Below are 16,794 nucleotides of genomic sequence, written 5' to 3' on the forward strand. Positions count from 1 at the left end.
AAATTATCAGTTTTTGTATATAGAAATCAGCGGTCCAAAAAGATTCTATAATATACGCTGTGTCCCAGCTCTGACCAGTATTTGAATCGAAGCGCTATTAATGGCGCCGATGAAACGTAAAAATTGAAACTATTTCTTCGAACGTTTCAAAATATGATCTCTGGGCTCGTTTCCGAGTAAACTGTTCGAAGCTTTCATAAAAGTACCAGTTACCTGGCTGAAATTCGTAATAATTTCGGTCGGGGGCGTTCGAAATGGATCGAGAAGTCGGCGCAGCCATAAAACTGAACACGGCTGGACGATAATATTGCCCATCGGTCATAGCTGATGCTTGTTACGGTGCATTTGTTCGGAACAACCGACCCTTTCGTCGACTACTTTACTTGACCGCGTTTATTTCTGGAGCCGCGAGGGTTGCTGAACCTTAATCTGCCCGCAATTACGCGTTCTTTCGCACGAAACCAGACAGCCTCCGCCAGGCAGCGCTATCGTTTCCCTCCGCGGTACGCGAAAATGAAAAATTATTTTTCCAGGGCAATTTCCACCGAAGATTCGATTAACGGCATTCGCGGTATCGTATAAATATCTATTTAATATCTATTTAAATTCTTATTGGAAAAATCAAATCTACCTTACATTAACACCCCCTCCCTCCGGGTATATCGTAGAACAGATCCCAGTTTGTGGTGTTTTTATGGTAATCGTGTAGACGGGCTGTTTTCGCCTCGTTCGTCCGTATACGTCGCGATTCTTTTCCCCTATTTCGCGACGCTTTTATCGCGAAAAGGAAAGCACCGAAAATGGCGTGGCATTGGATCCCGAGATGTTTCCACGATGATAACCGTGTAACATCGTCGCGTTTCTCCTAGATGGTTGCCTCAGCTGCGACGTTCGCATGACTACCTTAACTGGAAATAAGATATCGACGCAAGAATTGGCGCGCGGAAACTCCGCATAACAAGATCCCACTCGATTACGTATAATAAGAGGTTGAACGCGATAAAGGGGTGGCCGTGACGCGAAGTAGTATCTCGACACGGAAACCGGGACGTTTCCCGGCATGGTTTAAAATAAAAAAAAAAAACAATAAACTCGAACGCGAGAGTTTCGCAAAATAGCAGGGAAACGATATTCCGTTCGTTTCTGTAATATCTGTACATACGTGAATTAATAAATTCGTGACTCTCTCGTTACGAGTTCGCTTTGAATTCGTTATATTTTGTCTTCGAAATATGAATGAAAATTTCGTCTCTTTAAAATAGATGTCGTTTAGTCAAAATATTAAATTTTCTATGTATTGAAAATTAATATATAATTAATTGCGCTTGGAGAACAATGTCCCTTTTGAAAGCATAAAGAGTTAATGTAACTAATTAGGCGAAATTTGAATTAGTTATCCAGCAAATATAATAATTGGAATTTCGATATCGTGCTTTTATTGAAACGTGCATAACTACCATTTAATTTGGTCTTCAACGTTGATTCATTTTGAAGTGTTTGTAGTATTATTTTATCTAATTAATTACACCGATTAAACTTCTTGGTGCAACGTCGGTAATTTTGGTAATTCGTGCAAAGCAAGATCACGTTTAATTTAAATTAATATTATCGTTTGTTAAAAGGCTACAGCCTCGTTTATTAACGTGGGATTTATTAAATCTTCCAAGGTAATTTTTCTTGAATTTTTCAACCAAAGAACAGTTTGAAATCGAACAGTCTCTTCGAATGAAATTAAACGCATGGTGCAGCGTACGCGAACGAACGACAGCGAGTAAGATCGTTGCAAAAAATTTCAATCTGTTTTCTGTCAATGCTCGACAGGAACACACGCGAACGGACTTAGACGAGAATAATTTTTGTATTTAGCAAATAAATCGAGTGGTCAGCTCCGGTACAAATTAATTTGAAATAAGGATTACGAAAAATGGCGGAAACGAAACCGGGATGCAAATAATTCGGAAAATAATTGATAAACAGAGTCAAGGAACGAGGATGGCCAAAACTGCCACAGTTTTCGCTAAACCTTAATAGCTTCGATAACAGAAAACGTTTGATATCGACCGGAAGAGTTACTGGACAGCCGTAAAGTCGGCTTTTGAAGGATGCAGTTCCACATCCGCACTCGTACGCAATGTGACCTATTTAATCCTGCTACACACGACGAAATCCCTGAAGTGTGTGTTGCTCGCGGCTTCCCGAATCCACTGAACGCAAATCCGCCCGGATAAAGCGAGATTTATTCGTGATTCATTGTCGTTTACAGAGCTCCGTTAGTGTCACACGACTTTGCGGCTCGGCCATTACTGCGTCTGTCTCGGACAAGTCCTTGCAAGAAGCTCCACGATACTTCGAATAAAACGTTCTCTTCCTCGGCCAGATGCCCTCACCGAGTCGCCGAACCATTCGCGTATCCTCAACCACTGACTCCAGATGGTTGATATTTATTTAAGATAAACGTTATCGACGAAAATATAAGCTGCACTAATTGAACTCTCCACCGATATAAATTTCGGGCAAAAATGGAGACTTCAGTAACGAAAATCGTAACAGTATTTTTAAATTTGTTATTTTATAATCCAATCTACGCTAGAACGGTTCATAAGTTGTTTGACTCTTTTTAATTAGAAATTCACAAATGTAAGAATCACAAATAAAGATTGGACGATCCTAAAATTTCGCTTAATATAACAAAGACTCGTTTCTATTTGTTTTTGCATGCATTCGCCGACTGTGCTTTAACATTCTCGACTGTCAACGACATTTCCGCTCAAAGCGATGCAATTAACTTATTTTTTCCTGACAGGGACGTTTCGTTTTTATCCGTTTCCATCTCATCCCGGCGTCGCCTTTATCCCGTTTCAATAAGCGAGTACACTTCGCGTCCTTCTTCGGTTCAAGCGCGTTATCCCTCCTCTATCGCGATTGAAATTTCGAGATTTCGGTGGAACGGGCTGCTCGCGGCTTTCTTTGTCAGAAGCCACTATCCTTTCCGTACGACACGAATCGAAGCGTGTTCCTGGTAGCTTGTTAAAACCCGTACCGAAACCCGCGAGGAGGAAATTTCTCAAAGGATCGAGACCGAGTTCGTGCGTAAAGCCGATTCGACGAACGCTATGCATATTCATGCCACCGAAAAGACCTCGGTTTTCGCGGCGAATGGCAGATTACAAACTAACTGTCGAAAGCGCCGGAAGACAGTTCCTAGCCACTTCTCAGCGTGTTTCGATTCTGATGGACGAGTCGATCCAATCTCTGAGTGTCGCAGATCGACGAATTTGCGACACTTACGAGATATCTGCTACAATATTATCCCAATTTGACCCATTGAAAATATCAGCAAATTATACAGGGTGTTCAGCCACCCCTGGGAAAAATTTTAGTGGGAGATTCTAGAAGCCAAAATAAGACGAAAATCGAGAATATCAATTTCTTGACTGAGGCCTCGTTAAAAAGTTATTAACAATAAAATTAAAAAATTTCAAATCGTTCTGGAAAAATTATTTTTGGCTACGAGGGCCAATTACAATCATTTTTGGTGAATAGACATACCCCCGAAATCTTACCCACTTTCGAGAAAAAAAATCGGATATGTGCTGAAATTTTCGACGAAAAACAATTTTTCAAATCGTTTTAAAAAAATTATTTTCGGTTGCGGGGGTCAATTACAATTATTTTTGGTTATTACACATACCCCCGAAATCCTACCCACTTTTTAGAAAAAAATTCGAGAAGGGGTGAAATTTTAAACGTTAATAACTTTTTAACGAAGCCACAATCAACAAATTGGTATTCTTGATTTTCGTTTTATTTTGGCCTCTGAAACCCCCCATTAAAATTTTTCCCAGAGGTGACTGAACACCCTGTATACAGTAAAATTAAAAATGTTTAAAACGTATTAATACTATTTCCTGAAAACTCAGGCGATTCTTGTGCGGATTTTGATTGCAATGTAGCAGGGCACAGGTAAATAAACCTGCAATTAACTGAGCGATATAAACGATCCAGACTGGTTAATAATTGAATGGCGATGACGAAGGATTGGAACCACGAGTCTAGATGGGGTGAGTTAACCCCTCGAAGCTAATATGAGGCTAATGAAATGGCAAACATGGGCGCAGCGGAGATACTCCACCTTTCCACCTCGTTGTCGGTTTACGGAATCGTGATTTCGTTCATTACTTCGTGGACCCATTTAATTATCAACGCCAAATTTGCTTTCGGGGCTCTCGAGCAATATTACGAAGAATCCTAATTGCAAAATATGTACACTTGACCGGCCCTTTGGATCGAACTCTGGTTCCTTTAACGAGAATGTTTCAATTTAAAGATAAAACAGAGAAATTTGTATTGGTAAGGTTTGGAGAATTGCACATTTTATCAAACACTTTTCTATTTTAGGTAACCAAGGGAGGATCATTTGGTGGCAACTACGAGCACGACACCGCGAAATAGGATCAAAGCGACAAAATGGACGGTTACGTGAGTAAATTTCTTTTTTACAATCGATATCACTCTCCTGAAAGTTGAGCCGATGACAGGGGCACTCAAGAGAAATTCTATTGTACAGAAATGGTTCGTCGAAGCTCAGGCAACAGCAATAATCGGTGCCGAACGCATGCTCGCGCGGGCTTTTAATAAAAAATTCCACGAATATTTTCGAGGAGCTGGAATTAATTGACGCAATGAATCGGACAATTTCACGTCTCGTCGCGTATTTTAGTTCGAGAAAATTGTATTCGAGCGTAAACATCGCGCGTACCTCGACATGGATTTTTTCACGTTCAACTTCGCTTTGCAATAATAATAATAATATTAAAAAAGCTTTTATACCGTCAGTTTCCTGACAATCGGCCGAACAAAATGTTCGTAACGGGAATGCGACGAGACTCGAACTCGATTATCAAGTAAAGGTCCGTAGCCGGGGTAGAAAAAATGTTCTTAGGAGCGAAAACTCGTTCAGTACGACGCTGGAACTTCGATTCGATGCTCTAATGGCCGCGGTGGAGTTAAGAACGCGGAAGGGAAGACCATAAATGAGTTTTCAACTTTTCTTGTCTGGCGAATTGATGCTAATCCTGTTTTTCGCGGACCAAAAACACGGAACTCTAACGTGTATCGATGCCAAGGTAAACCAGTGACTGTGCAGTCTTCAGGGTCGGCTAATCAATCTCCAAACAGTATATATAGCATTTTGGAACACGTACCTTTCAGTCTTCCTACGAATATAAATAGTTTATTTTATATTTTTTAATCTCTTGGCGTTAATTCTGAATAATTGTAATATTGGTTTTAAAGGAATAGGAGTTCCTCAGATCTGTTGTCAAAGATTCGTAGCATAGCGTATCAGTTATTCGCGTTACAGCGGTGTGCTATGACACAATGGTTAAATATTGCTGAAGTAAGCTGTCGAAGGGTCGAGGTCGGTATCAAAGTGCAAAAGCCTTTGATAGACAGCACCGTTCCAGTATCTGGAGAAACAACTCCGATTACAAAGACCCGTTATTGTTTCCGCTTCCATCTTCTACGCTTCGGACGGGGGAAATGAAAAGGGAAGGAATGCCGAAGGAATCCTCTTTAAATTGTTCCTCCGCGAGTTTGGACGACCGAAAAATGCAACTGTGATTCCTCGAATCGACAGAATCTCGCGTATTCTGGAACGTGCGCCCACCCCATTCGGGGTTAGTAAGCCGCTCGTTGCAGTATCCTATGGAAATAATTGTCAATGTAGATTGTTTCGAACCATCCAAATGGGTGTAAAGTGAAATATAAAATTTTCCACTAGTCCTAGCTTTTAGTTCTTGGAACCACCCTCTAAAAACGCTCCTAAGGGCTTCTTGGCTTGCATTCTCGCGAAGATATCCATATTTGCCTATCTAGAAATAATAACGTGACGTTTCACTTCCCAGATATTCTCGTTACAATCAACGAAAATAATAATTTAAAAGAAAAACGAACTTTTAAGAAAAATCGACAGGGGGTAGGTGCTGAAATTTTTCGACGAAATTGAAAAGTTTCGAATCGTTCTAAAAAAAATATTTTTGATTGCAGGGGTCAATTACAATCATTTTTGGTGAATAGACATACCCTCGAAATTCTACGCACTTTCGAAAAAAAAATTCAAGGATGTGAACAAATTTTTCGACAAAATTAAAAAATTTCAAATCGTTCTAAAAAAATTATTTTTGATTGCAGGGGTCAATTACAATCATTTTTGGTGAATAGAGATACCCTCGAAATACTACGCAGTTTCGAGAAAAAAATTCATTACCGAAAATATGATGCGAGGCCAGAAATGTGTTCCCAAAATTCGTGCGTATCTTTAAAACGTCATAACTTCTGAACGGATTTTTAATGATTCAACATTCAAACAATACGTATTAATGGAGCTTTAGTGCCTCTAAAAAATGGGCCGAGAAAATACATTTAATGTAAGGTGTACTCGTATACTGTGGTAGTAGTAACAATACCTTAATTTACGTTTTACGAAATGGACGAGCGAAATGTGGCGGTATGTTTTGGACGGTTGTGTACGTTTCGTGGCAGATGTTCAACGGACAAAGAGCGACGCGCGTTAGCAAACATAGTTCTCAAAGCAGTCTGTTCTCGGTGGTGGCCGTAAAGATGAAAGAACGGACTCGAGTTCTGTCTGCGATTTATTTGGGGTCGCGTGGTCTCGGTTTCCGGCACTCTTGTCCTACTTTCAGGGATTACACGGTCTGACGCCTGGTGTGATATCCCGCGAGAAGCCATGCGATCGGGGATGAAATCGATAGTGGGATCGCTGACACGTTTGATTCAGGAACTCGAGGAGGACAAAGACGATTGTCACTTCAGCGAATCCTTTCAAGCTCCCATCGATTATCAGGGCAATTTAATGGCAATTAGGGATGCGTGAAATCCGAAAAATTTCGAAACTCGTTTGGGGTCGGTGTGCAAAATTAAAGGCGAAACCCAGCACGACCTAGAATAAAATTAATTTGTACGATGTTTTAAATCTTGTTAGTTTATGTTGGATGGCTCGTTCATACTAAGAATATCTATGGATGATAGTTTATATGCAACATGTGCTTTGTTGGTACAGCCATGTCTCGTAGGATAATGACGTCTGGTAAACTATGTTCAAAGCTCGCTCGTAGGCGGCTGAAACAAAACGCAAACTCAGAACTCTGATCTATATAAGTACCTTTTGTATTTCTGCCATAGTGGTGATAGAAGAACTAAATTGAAGTTGAAATTTAAACATTGTTTACGAATACACGGAATATAAATATTTAAAAGTTTTAAGTTTCTACGTTTCAAAGCAAACAAACATTTTTTAAACTGGATATTTTTTAAAACTGCGCCGGTGGATTCTTTGTCTAAGAGTGCGTAATCGCTGAATATTTTCCGTGATTTTGCCTCAAATATTTTTCCAAATCCCGACTATGGGGGATTTTATCGTTTTCACATCGAAACAAAAGCAGGAAAATATGTATCGAATAGTATTGACCACTCTGCAATTTTAAAAATATCATAAAAATCCGGCACTCAGAGAGTTCGCTTTGTATTTTAACATTTAGAATACAGTTCATGGGGGTTTGGAACGTTATTTTTACGAGATTTATTTAGCTTTCCTTTAAAAGTAAATTTTTTAAAAATTCAAGATGCTTTCTTGCAAGACTGTGGGTGGTAATGATTGGCTAAAATTTGCATAAGATCGGAACGAAAGGTCGAATTTCGTGTCAATGAGCTTTCTATGCTTTCATTGTATGCGCACAAAGCGAATGGGAAAGTCCTGTTCGGTTTATGGGCAAATGTACCTACGTGTCAGAGCGTTACGGTGTCCGCGTCTCTTTCGAATCTCATCACCGAATCGTTTCGCGTTTCAAAGGACGACACAAAGCGAAACTAGTTGCAGCGTTTGAACAATTTGCCTCGCTATTCGTGACGATTCGAAGCCAGGTAGATTCGATTATTTAACGATCTCTTTCCACGTAAATTTACGGAAGCTCTTCCAGACATTTCAAAGCTTCCTCGAAATTCTCGATCGTTTGACAAAAAATTGATCAATAATCACGAAACGAAAAGGAACGAACGTTTTTCGTTAACGCGAACTGATAAATTGGCGTAGCAATGGTCGCACGGGAAAGTTTGATACTTTCTGTGAAACTACAGTTTCCACGGATATCGAGTTTGACAGCAAATATTTAGTGTGCTCGGCATAGCGGATAAAATATAGCACAGGAAAATTTGTAATCCTTCTTGCAATTTATCCTGCAGTTTTTCCAGCATTAATGACCACCGCGATTGAAGAAAATATATTTTAATGTATTTTTTAATATGATATCAGTATAAATCAAGGGTTAGGTACAACGGTGATTGTTTTTATTGTTCCAGGAGGACATTGATTTCAGCAAACCAAACAGCCCTAATATTCAACAACATATATTGGAGATAAAGGCGGAGCAATGCCACAGTGAAAACATTTTGATGTCGGGTGAGTGTGTTTACGCAAAACTGAACAAAATTCACGGGAAACAGAATTTTCCAATACCAACGACACACATGATTTCCCCAGGAAATTGTCGTCACCCTCGTGAATTCTAAATTCACCATCAATGATATCGTTAATCTTGAAGAATTCGATATAGAATGTGAAATAACATTCTTATTACAAAACGTAGAAGTCGTTGTTAGCGTAAAAAAATGCAAAAATATTATGGCCACTGGTGATTTTTCTCTTGCTAGGTCTGCAATGTACACTCTACATCAACGAATCGTTTCCCTGTTGTATTTTTCTTCGCTCGTGAAAGTAAAAAAAGTTGCACGTCGCGAGATCGGAAAACATGGAAGACGAGGATCGAGCGCCATGTTGTTTTTTCGCTAAAAACGGACGTCGTCGTGGCGCAGTAATCAATCTCTGCTCTTCCATATATCCTTGTTTGTTTAACAGTTTTTAACAAAAGAAGAAAAAACAGCATGGAGCTCGTGGCCCCCTCCGCCCCGTTCGCTCGAGCTCGTTCTGTGCGTCTGTTTCTTTGTTCCTACAAACAGAGAGGAGTAATAAAGGGTGACCAGTTGGTGAAATGATTATAAGAGAGCCACGATGATAAATAATGTTCAGGGGGACGGATCGCGGGTGAAAAAAAAAGTTGCGGAACGCTGGTATGAAAGAAAAATTGCCCGTGGCCATAAAGAATATTCTCCCGTTGAAGTATTTCAGAATTATTTCCGACGGTAGAAAAATGTTGAGGCCGGTTTAATTTAGAAGAAAACAAAAATAAACAGCTATAGGCAAATAGTAAAGGAGAGTTAACACCGTTTTCAAGCTGTTAAATTATTTGATATTAGGAATACTTTTCCCTCTGACTTTTTAGTAATTTGGGAATGAAATGAAAACCATTCGGTATTCGCGACGCAACACCTGGTATAAGCTTGTTTCTTCGAATGCTTTGAACTTTATAGAACAACCAAATATATGCAATGCACGTTGGAATTGTTTCTCGGTAAGGGCACGTTTCACATTCGAAAACTTTCAAACAGCAGCGAGGAAGAAATTTAGTAGATTTCCCTGGCCACGTGCAATTCGCCAACTGTTATAATTAACAGAAATCGTCGCTGGTGCAAAGTTCGCAGCGCGAACCAGTTCGACGCGATTAAATCGAGTTTTACCGGTTCGAACCTAAAGAAAGCGGAGTTGCTTTGATTCGCGCTAAATCGAATTAATGTTTATAAAGTGATGTGCAGAATTTCACTCTGCTAGTGGAAAGAGTATGTGAAACCAAGTACGGTACAATAATAGTAAAAAATATTCACGACATAATTATGATTCTGTTTTCTCGGATCTTTCGAATGCAATTCTGTGGTTGAGACATCTCACAAGCATTATGCAAAACGTATTAACGCTGATTGGACCATGGTTCTTATTTCGTGGCATGCATTCTCGCGAACTTCATTACCGCGAGCGTGAAACATGCTTATGATTAAACGCTATACTCGTAAACGAAACATTTCCTCAACATCTGTCGTCCGAAAGACCATTGGACAAGCTATAATTGAAATAGTGTATTATTCAGGAATTTTTAACGACAATTTCGTAAGGGTAGTTATGTTACCTGTATAATTTCTCTCACAAACATTAATCTCTTAATCTTTCGTTTATATCGTACAGTAGCAAATGATGGTTTCTGATGGTGCGTTCATTAATCATGTTCAATGAGTAATGAACTGGCGACGATCTATACGGACCATTCCACGCTAAATCTATCACTTCTGTACCTCGAAGCACGTATAAATTTCTGTTAATTATTTACGAAAATGGCATAATGATGCCCCAAAAGGAATAAAATCGTAGCAGCAATTTGTCAGACCGATCGGAAATAAATTTCTAAACATTTTTAAAGATTGAATCCATATTGTAAGCCTGGTGTCCTGAAAAATTACTGAAAATAGGCCTCCCTCGATAGAGCCACAGTCAACTAACGAGGCACTATTGTTCGAAAATAAGCCGAGGAAGATTCGTTCATAAATTTCTGGATGAAAGTTTAGACGTTAATTCGCATTTGTGACGGCGCAAGTTAAATACAGCTCCAGTTATGTTATCTTTCATTTAATATTCAGTCACGACATTTGTACATATGTTTATTAACTTTGTCTAATGTTCGTTTGCACGGTGAAGCGTGGGCGTGCGGTCTTTTCTCCCGTCCGGATAAAGCATTCATGTTCAAAACTTTGCTTATAATTAACTCATGAGCATGCATGTCTAAGAGTTAATTAAAGTTAAATTAATAATAATATTGACTTTACCAGTTTAATGTTGTTAACTTCAGACCGTTTCGTTGACACCATTTTTTGGCGTGGCATCCGCAAATTGTCAGAAAGATGGGAAAAACGTATTGCTAGTGATGGGCAATACTTCGAATAAAGTATTTTTTACCATTTTTTTTCTAATTGGTTTCATTGATTTGTCATTCTCTATTTTAGATATTCTGAGAAATAATACAACATATTTTTTTAATAATTTAATAAAATTTGAGAAATGATTCTACCCTGCAAAACATCGGAACATTACATTTTATTTTTGCAATACAAGAACACGGAGTAATCGAATCATCGTTAAGAATAATTATTCGAATAGAATTAAGATTGCCAGGAATATGAATGAATAATGAGCGAATTTATAATTCGATTGGTACAGTTCATGCATTTATCATAATTTTTTCCGTATTGTCGTTACGACGGTGAACGCAATCTCGAGGAAGGCCATTTTTTCGTTTCGCTCCTTTATACGCAAGACAATTATTGTCTTGCAACATTGACGTTTTAGAGTCACGTATAGCACGATATGGAAACTATAAATCAATTGTTTCGCGAATTGTCGCGATTCCAAGAGACAATAATATACACATTTTCCGAGCGTACGACATTCAATAATATCTCGTTGCTAAAGGTACCGAATAAACGGGCCATAATACCAATTTTGTAATTAATCATTTACGATGAGACGAACTACCACACGCCTTTGATCGATCGGCTTTAAACCGGGGATTTTGATGATTCCATGCAAGCCTCCAGCTCGCGAATATTATATTCGATATTTATTATAAAATGACAGCGCATTCGACAATACTTCGCTCGCAAATCTGCCATTTCATTCGACAAATAGAGAAGACACCTCAATTTGAAAATTAATCGTCTCAATTGAAGAAACAAAAGAGGTGAATGGAGATTTCATTTCGAACGTTTCGACTCAAAGTTTGTCATTAGTACTACCGAAGAATGATGTTAAAAATGACATAAAATTGTCGTAGAAAAAATTAAAAGTGTAAACGTTGAACTGAAGATGACAGAGTAATTAAATAAGCTGGGGAGTCGTTGTTACTAACGTGAGATTTTATCTCCTTTTGTGGAGGACATTTTTAGTTTGTGACTGAAAAACTCCGAGTGGAAACGTTTCATATAAAGGGTTTTGTTTGAGTTATGTTGTGTAACAATTTCATTCACGGAACCTCGCTTTTTCAATTCATTTCATATACACCCTATATCTATATTATTTTGTTATTTGGTGTATACAAACATTAAATGAATGGGGAAAAAATGAGATTGGAAACCAAGGTTATTATTGAAAGCTTTGTTAAAAATACGACAGGTTAGCACTTTGTATCAATTCGCGAGAAGCTTTGAAAAATATTTCGGGATTTATATTTATAAAATAGCGTCTATAATATTTATCAAAAACAAAAAGATCGTCGGATCGTCGCGTGCTGACTATCACTTGAATTTAATCCACTAATGTAATGTCGTAGTAAACCGTGATCGGCGAGATCTGTAGTTATTGGTTCGATAGATTTATCAGTATACTCTCAAAGTGCTGGCTTATGTTATTATAGATGCCAAAATGAGGTTTACCTTTCGCAAGTGCCCAGCCCACTCGATTCGGAGTGCCCGTTTCCACTGAAATTAAATCAAAATACACGACTTTCTACTTTCCAATAAAATCTTACACTCAACAAACCTGAAACTATACATATATGTAATATGAATAGACTTCTAGCGTATAGATATAATATTTCTAAAAAACTTCATTTTTAAAAAAAAAATCGTTTGTAGATAGCACCTGTTTTTAGATCTCATAAATTTAAAAGAAAGAAAATTTTAAATGAAATGTTTTCGTAATGTAAAAGGCGATGAATGAACGTCCACTTTAAAGGAATGATAAATTGATACGAAATTGGTTGATAGATTATGTTGGCGACAAAGTTAGAAACTGTCGGTTAATGTAACGACCAGTTAGGAGGGGTCTAAGGTACTTTTTGATGGATCTAATAGTTAATTGCCGTTGAACGTGGCCGGCTGGATGCGGGAAATTTCATCTGTGCTGTCTCGAAATATGATAGGTTGCAGAGACAGAGGCATTCACGCAAAGTGACCTCACGAATGCATAAGCAAATATTTAAACGAGAATTCTCGGCACGCATACAGTCGAGCACTAATGGATTCCTATTCCTGTAACTTTGGTCCGCAACTCGCGGCATATTCCAAATTTCAGGACGATCGCTTTGACGTTAACGCAGTTCGACCCACGGTAATTATGACGGGGATATTGCACTTCTGTAGGAAATTCGCGTGGAAAATGGAAACCCAACGAAATAAAATACTCTTACGTAACAGAGTGCTCCACTGAAGCAGAAATTAACGATTACACATTTGCAACTGTGATCCGTGAACAATATTCTACGCCATCTACTGAAATACATTTCACCTGGTAAAAACATTCAGAGACGATAGAAAGAAAAAAACAGAAATATTCGGTTGATGATGGATTTGTAATTGTATCGAGTTTTCTATTAACGTTGGAATTATTTAAAAATTTATAAGCAGTAGGGTTGTAAGCTCTTTGGTCCACCAGTGACCATAATGACAGGCAACGCGTTAAGGAAGTCGCGAGTTTATTAATAGAAGAAATCGCTCGATCATCGGCCGTCTTCGATTAATCCAACTTTCATTAAGGGGGGTGGAGAAGATAGGAAGCAATAAGCGGAAACAAAGAAGCAGAAGACCTTGAACGGCAATTAAATTACGTTGTATCGAATGACAGGGCACATATTTCGACACTAATCGCTTAATGAAAAATCGATCCCACGAAGGTCTATTAACCACTACTTTCCGACCCTCTGTTAAAAAGTAACGGGGTTAACGCCTACTAGAAATTCACTTCGTTTAATGAAACTCCATCCGCGCTCTCCATTATAATAATTAGTTTCATTTTTAGTTACGGTTTTCCTCTGTGAAAATTATTGTTCGGGCACGCATATCCGCGACTCTGCGTGGACGAGTAAACATATTTGGAAAAAAGATTTATTCGTTCAAAGAATAATTCGTCTCATCGATTCGGCATAAAAAATTCTTTAATATCATATGTCTGTAATATACTCTTTATTTTTGGATTTCTCTGATATTTTTTTCTAAAATTGTGGCGAGAAATATGCGAAAAGATCAGGGAAGTATGTCATCGATGGAAGAAACTTTCCTGGCTCGTATCAGAAAAAGCAAGAATGTTAAAGTCAAACGCAACAGGCACGTTGATTTATTTTTTCGATCAAAAGGGAATCGTCTACAAAGAATTTCTACCACCTAATGAAAACGTCAATCGACGATTTTACATCCAAGTTTCGAAAACGCTTCGCAGCCGTGCCAGACGGATCCAATCAGAAATTGCTTCCGCACGGAGTTTGCACCATAACAATGCTCCAGACCATTCATCCAGTCTGGTGAAAGAGTTTTTAACTTTAAAATAGATCGCTACGCTAAAGTATTTCCCGTATTCGCTTAATGTATCATTCTGTTTCTTCAAACGGAAACAATCGTGAAAGGGACATATTCTTTGACGGTTTTTGACATTTAAATTAATTGTTTTGTTCGAAATTGCAATGCTTTTCGAATACATTTGGGTTGAACGGTCAAAGAATTCCACCGACGAATGGAATTCATTTTGAAACTACGTTCCAAATAAGAAATTCATTATTAGTAAAACAAAGTTCTTAAGATATCCCACGATACTAATTACGTTTCGAAAATATACCGTTTAACGACAATAAAGTTTAAGAATTTCGGAAGCACAGTTTCGTTTTGGAGGAAATTGGTTCCCCAGCGGTATTTCCGGGATTTCGCGATAAAAATTCGCGTCGCGCGCTTCGTTTCGTCGGTTGAAAATGGCTTTCTCGAGACTTTCACCGCGAAATCAAAAAGGCCACAGTCACGTCGCCGACCTTTTCCGCGGACAGAAAAACGATACTACGTTCTTCCGATATCGCTACAGGGTTTCGAACCTTCCGGCACGTGCGGAGTATTTCCGGTTCCCACGTGAAATTATCTTGGCTCGACTCTCGATCTTCGCGACAGACGCGTAAACTGGGTCGTTGATCAAACCCGAGAAAAAGAAACGAAAGAATTTTCGTTAAATAAATCCCAATGACTTCGTTGCTGGAAAAGATTCTGGAAGAACGTGATTGTAAACACAGGTAAACTTTTGCGAAACAGGTTGGTGCCCGAAAGTTTGGGATAAAATACTATGCTGGCCATCGACACCGCCTGGAGAACTCGCCGTTTCATCCTGCCCGCCCTACATAGCTGGATTCGATGTCCAGGTAACCACTAAAATTTTAAAAATGATAGAAAATAAATAAATCGTCATTAACTTGTAAGCTCCTGCATCCTACTCTAGTAGATGAGTAATTTTTTAAACGAAGGTCCTTCGATTTTCGTAAAAAATATAGTACAAGTCTTCTTGCAACCCCTTTAAAACATGATTTAATCGTACTTTATATGATTACTCGCTAACCACATCGCATTGCACAGGCAAACGCATCGAAACAGTGCATGCCTGACGGTCATTGGTTTTGGAACAATGATACCAACAGCACCTGGAGCAACTACAGCCAATGTTACAGAAATCCATTAGTAACTATTGTGATAGACCTGTCCGGTGGCCAGGAACACAACGACACGCTGATTAAGGTAAATGCTTGCTCAAATAACTGGACGAGATTTACGTCCAAAGCTATTTGTTCGGGAACAAATGGACAACGTACTTAAACCATTGGATTCCGCGGCTTGGATAAACAATCGAGATTGAACGCATTTAATTCTGCATTATTAGCAGTTTAATTAATAAAGTGTAACAGAATCTTCCTATAGAAACTTCTTTACAGTTGAGTATTGGACACTGAATTATGAGGAACTAGGCATTTGGTACTGAATATTGAGTAATTAGTATTGGATAATGGTTATTGTTCATCAAGCTTTGGGGATTTGAGGTTCAATATTCACTACTGGATATTGCGTATTGAATTAAGCATTGGATTATAAATACTTACTGACTATTGGGTACTAGATATTGAGAACCGAAAATTGGATGTCGAGTTTTGATTATTAAAGACATTATTACATGACATTTTGAATGCATATCGGCCTGTAATGTTGTATTAAGGTTGGGTCAGAGGTTTTAGGGATCGGTCTGACTAGACATAGCTTCCAAGATTGAGGAAAAATACCAGAGGAGAGGGATTTATTGAATATCATCCAAAGAATCCTAGAAACAGTGAAAGAAGGGTGAATACCAGGGTTTTAATACTGTGCAAGAGGTCACTGATACTTACGGAGACTTTCGAAAAGTCCAAGGTTTGCAAGTAATTGAAATTATACTCACGCAATGGCTGGCCATCCTTAATATAGACCGTTTCGAAAAATTCAGCAAAATCGTCAGTCAGAAGTTCATCACCAAAATGTAACCCTGAAGGCGAAGAGGCTGTAGATTGCATAGAATTAACAAATCGCCAAAATGATTTAATATTATACGGAATAAGCGATTCAGTGGAGCGTACATATTATTATGAAAAGGGCAACAACAACCCAAGGGGACTAGAACTCTTGCAGGCGGTGGAAATCGATGGGGATTATAGCAATGACGTCAAACGTTTGTAAGAGGAAGACAAGTGCCTTCTAGCGACGATTAGGCATAGGTCTCGTGTTCTCTATTATTTGCTCGTTGTTTATCTTCCTGCCGTTCCCATCATCGTCGTTCACTCTCGTCCGTAACAGATTCAAAGTGTTACGGACCTTTTAACCTGTCGAGAAGCGTGCAAACGTTGAAAATAACAGAATAACAGCAAACGTCGAAAAGAGCTTTCTCGAAATGTTTCCAAGCATGTAACTCGTCTCTTGTTTACCTCGACATTGAAACTTCACTGATGACGTTACGAGTTTTCAATCCCCCCTTGTTACCTCTTTTACGAAGCAATTAAATTCGTGCCCAAT

General features: G+C 38.7%; 1 protein-coding gene across 3 annotated transcripts in view; it reads left to right on the top strand.

The window, feature by feature from the left end:
- The window catches only part of LOC143347262 (vasoactive intestinal polypeptide receptor 2), a 38,023-nt gene that overhangs the window by 15,409 nt on the left and 5,820 nt on the right, over positions 1 to 16,794 (top strand). For all 3 annotated transcript variants that reach the window (XM_076776314.1, XM_076776315.1, XM_076776313.1), the window contains 4 exons: positions 4,399 to 4,479; positions 8,377 to 8,476; positions 15,019 to 15,125; positions 15,337 to 15,495. In XM_076776314.1, coding sequence (XP_076632429.1) covers positions 4,468 to 4,479; positions 8,377 to 8,476; positions 15,019 to 15,125; positions 15,337 to 15,495 — 378 coding nt within the window. In that variant the 5' untranslated portion in view covers positions 4,399 to 4,467. The remainder of the gene's footprint in view (positions 1 to 4,398; positions 4,480 to 8,376; positions 8,477 to 15,018; positions 15,126 to 15,336; positions 15,496 to 16,794) is intronic.

Source organism: Colletes latitarsis, chromosome 10, assembly GCF_051014445.1.
Source record: "Colletes latitarsis isolate SP2378_abdomen chromosome 10, iyColLati1, whole genome shotgun sequence".
Classification (NCBI taxonomy): domain Eukaryota; kingdom Metazoa; phylum Arthropoda; class Insecta; order Hymenoptera; family Colletidae; genus Colletes; species Colletes latitarsis.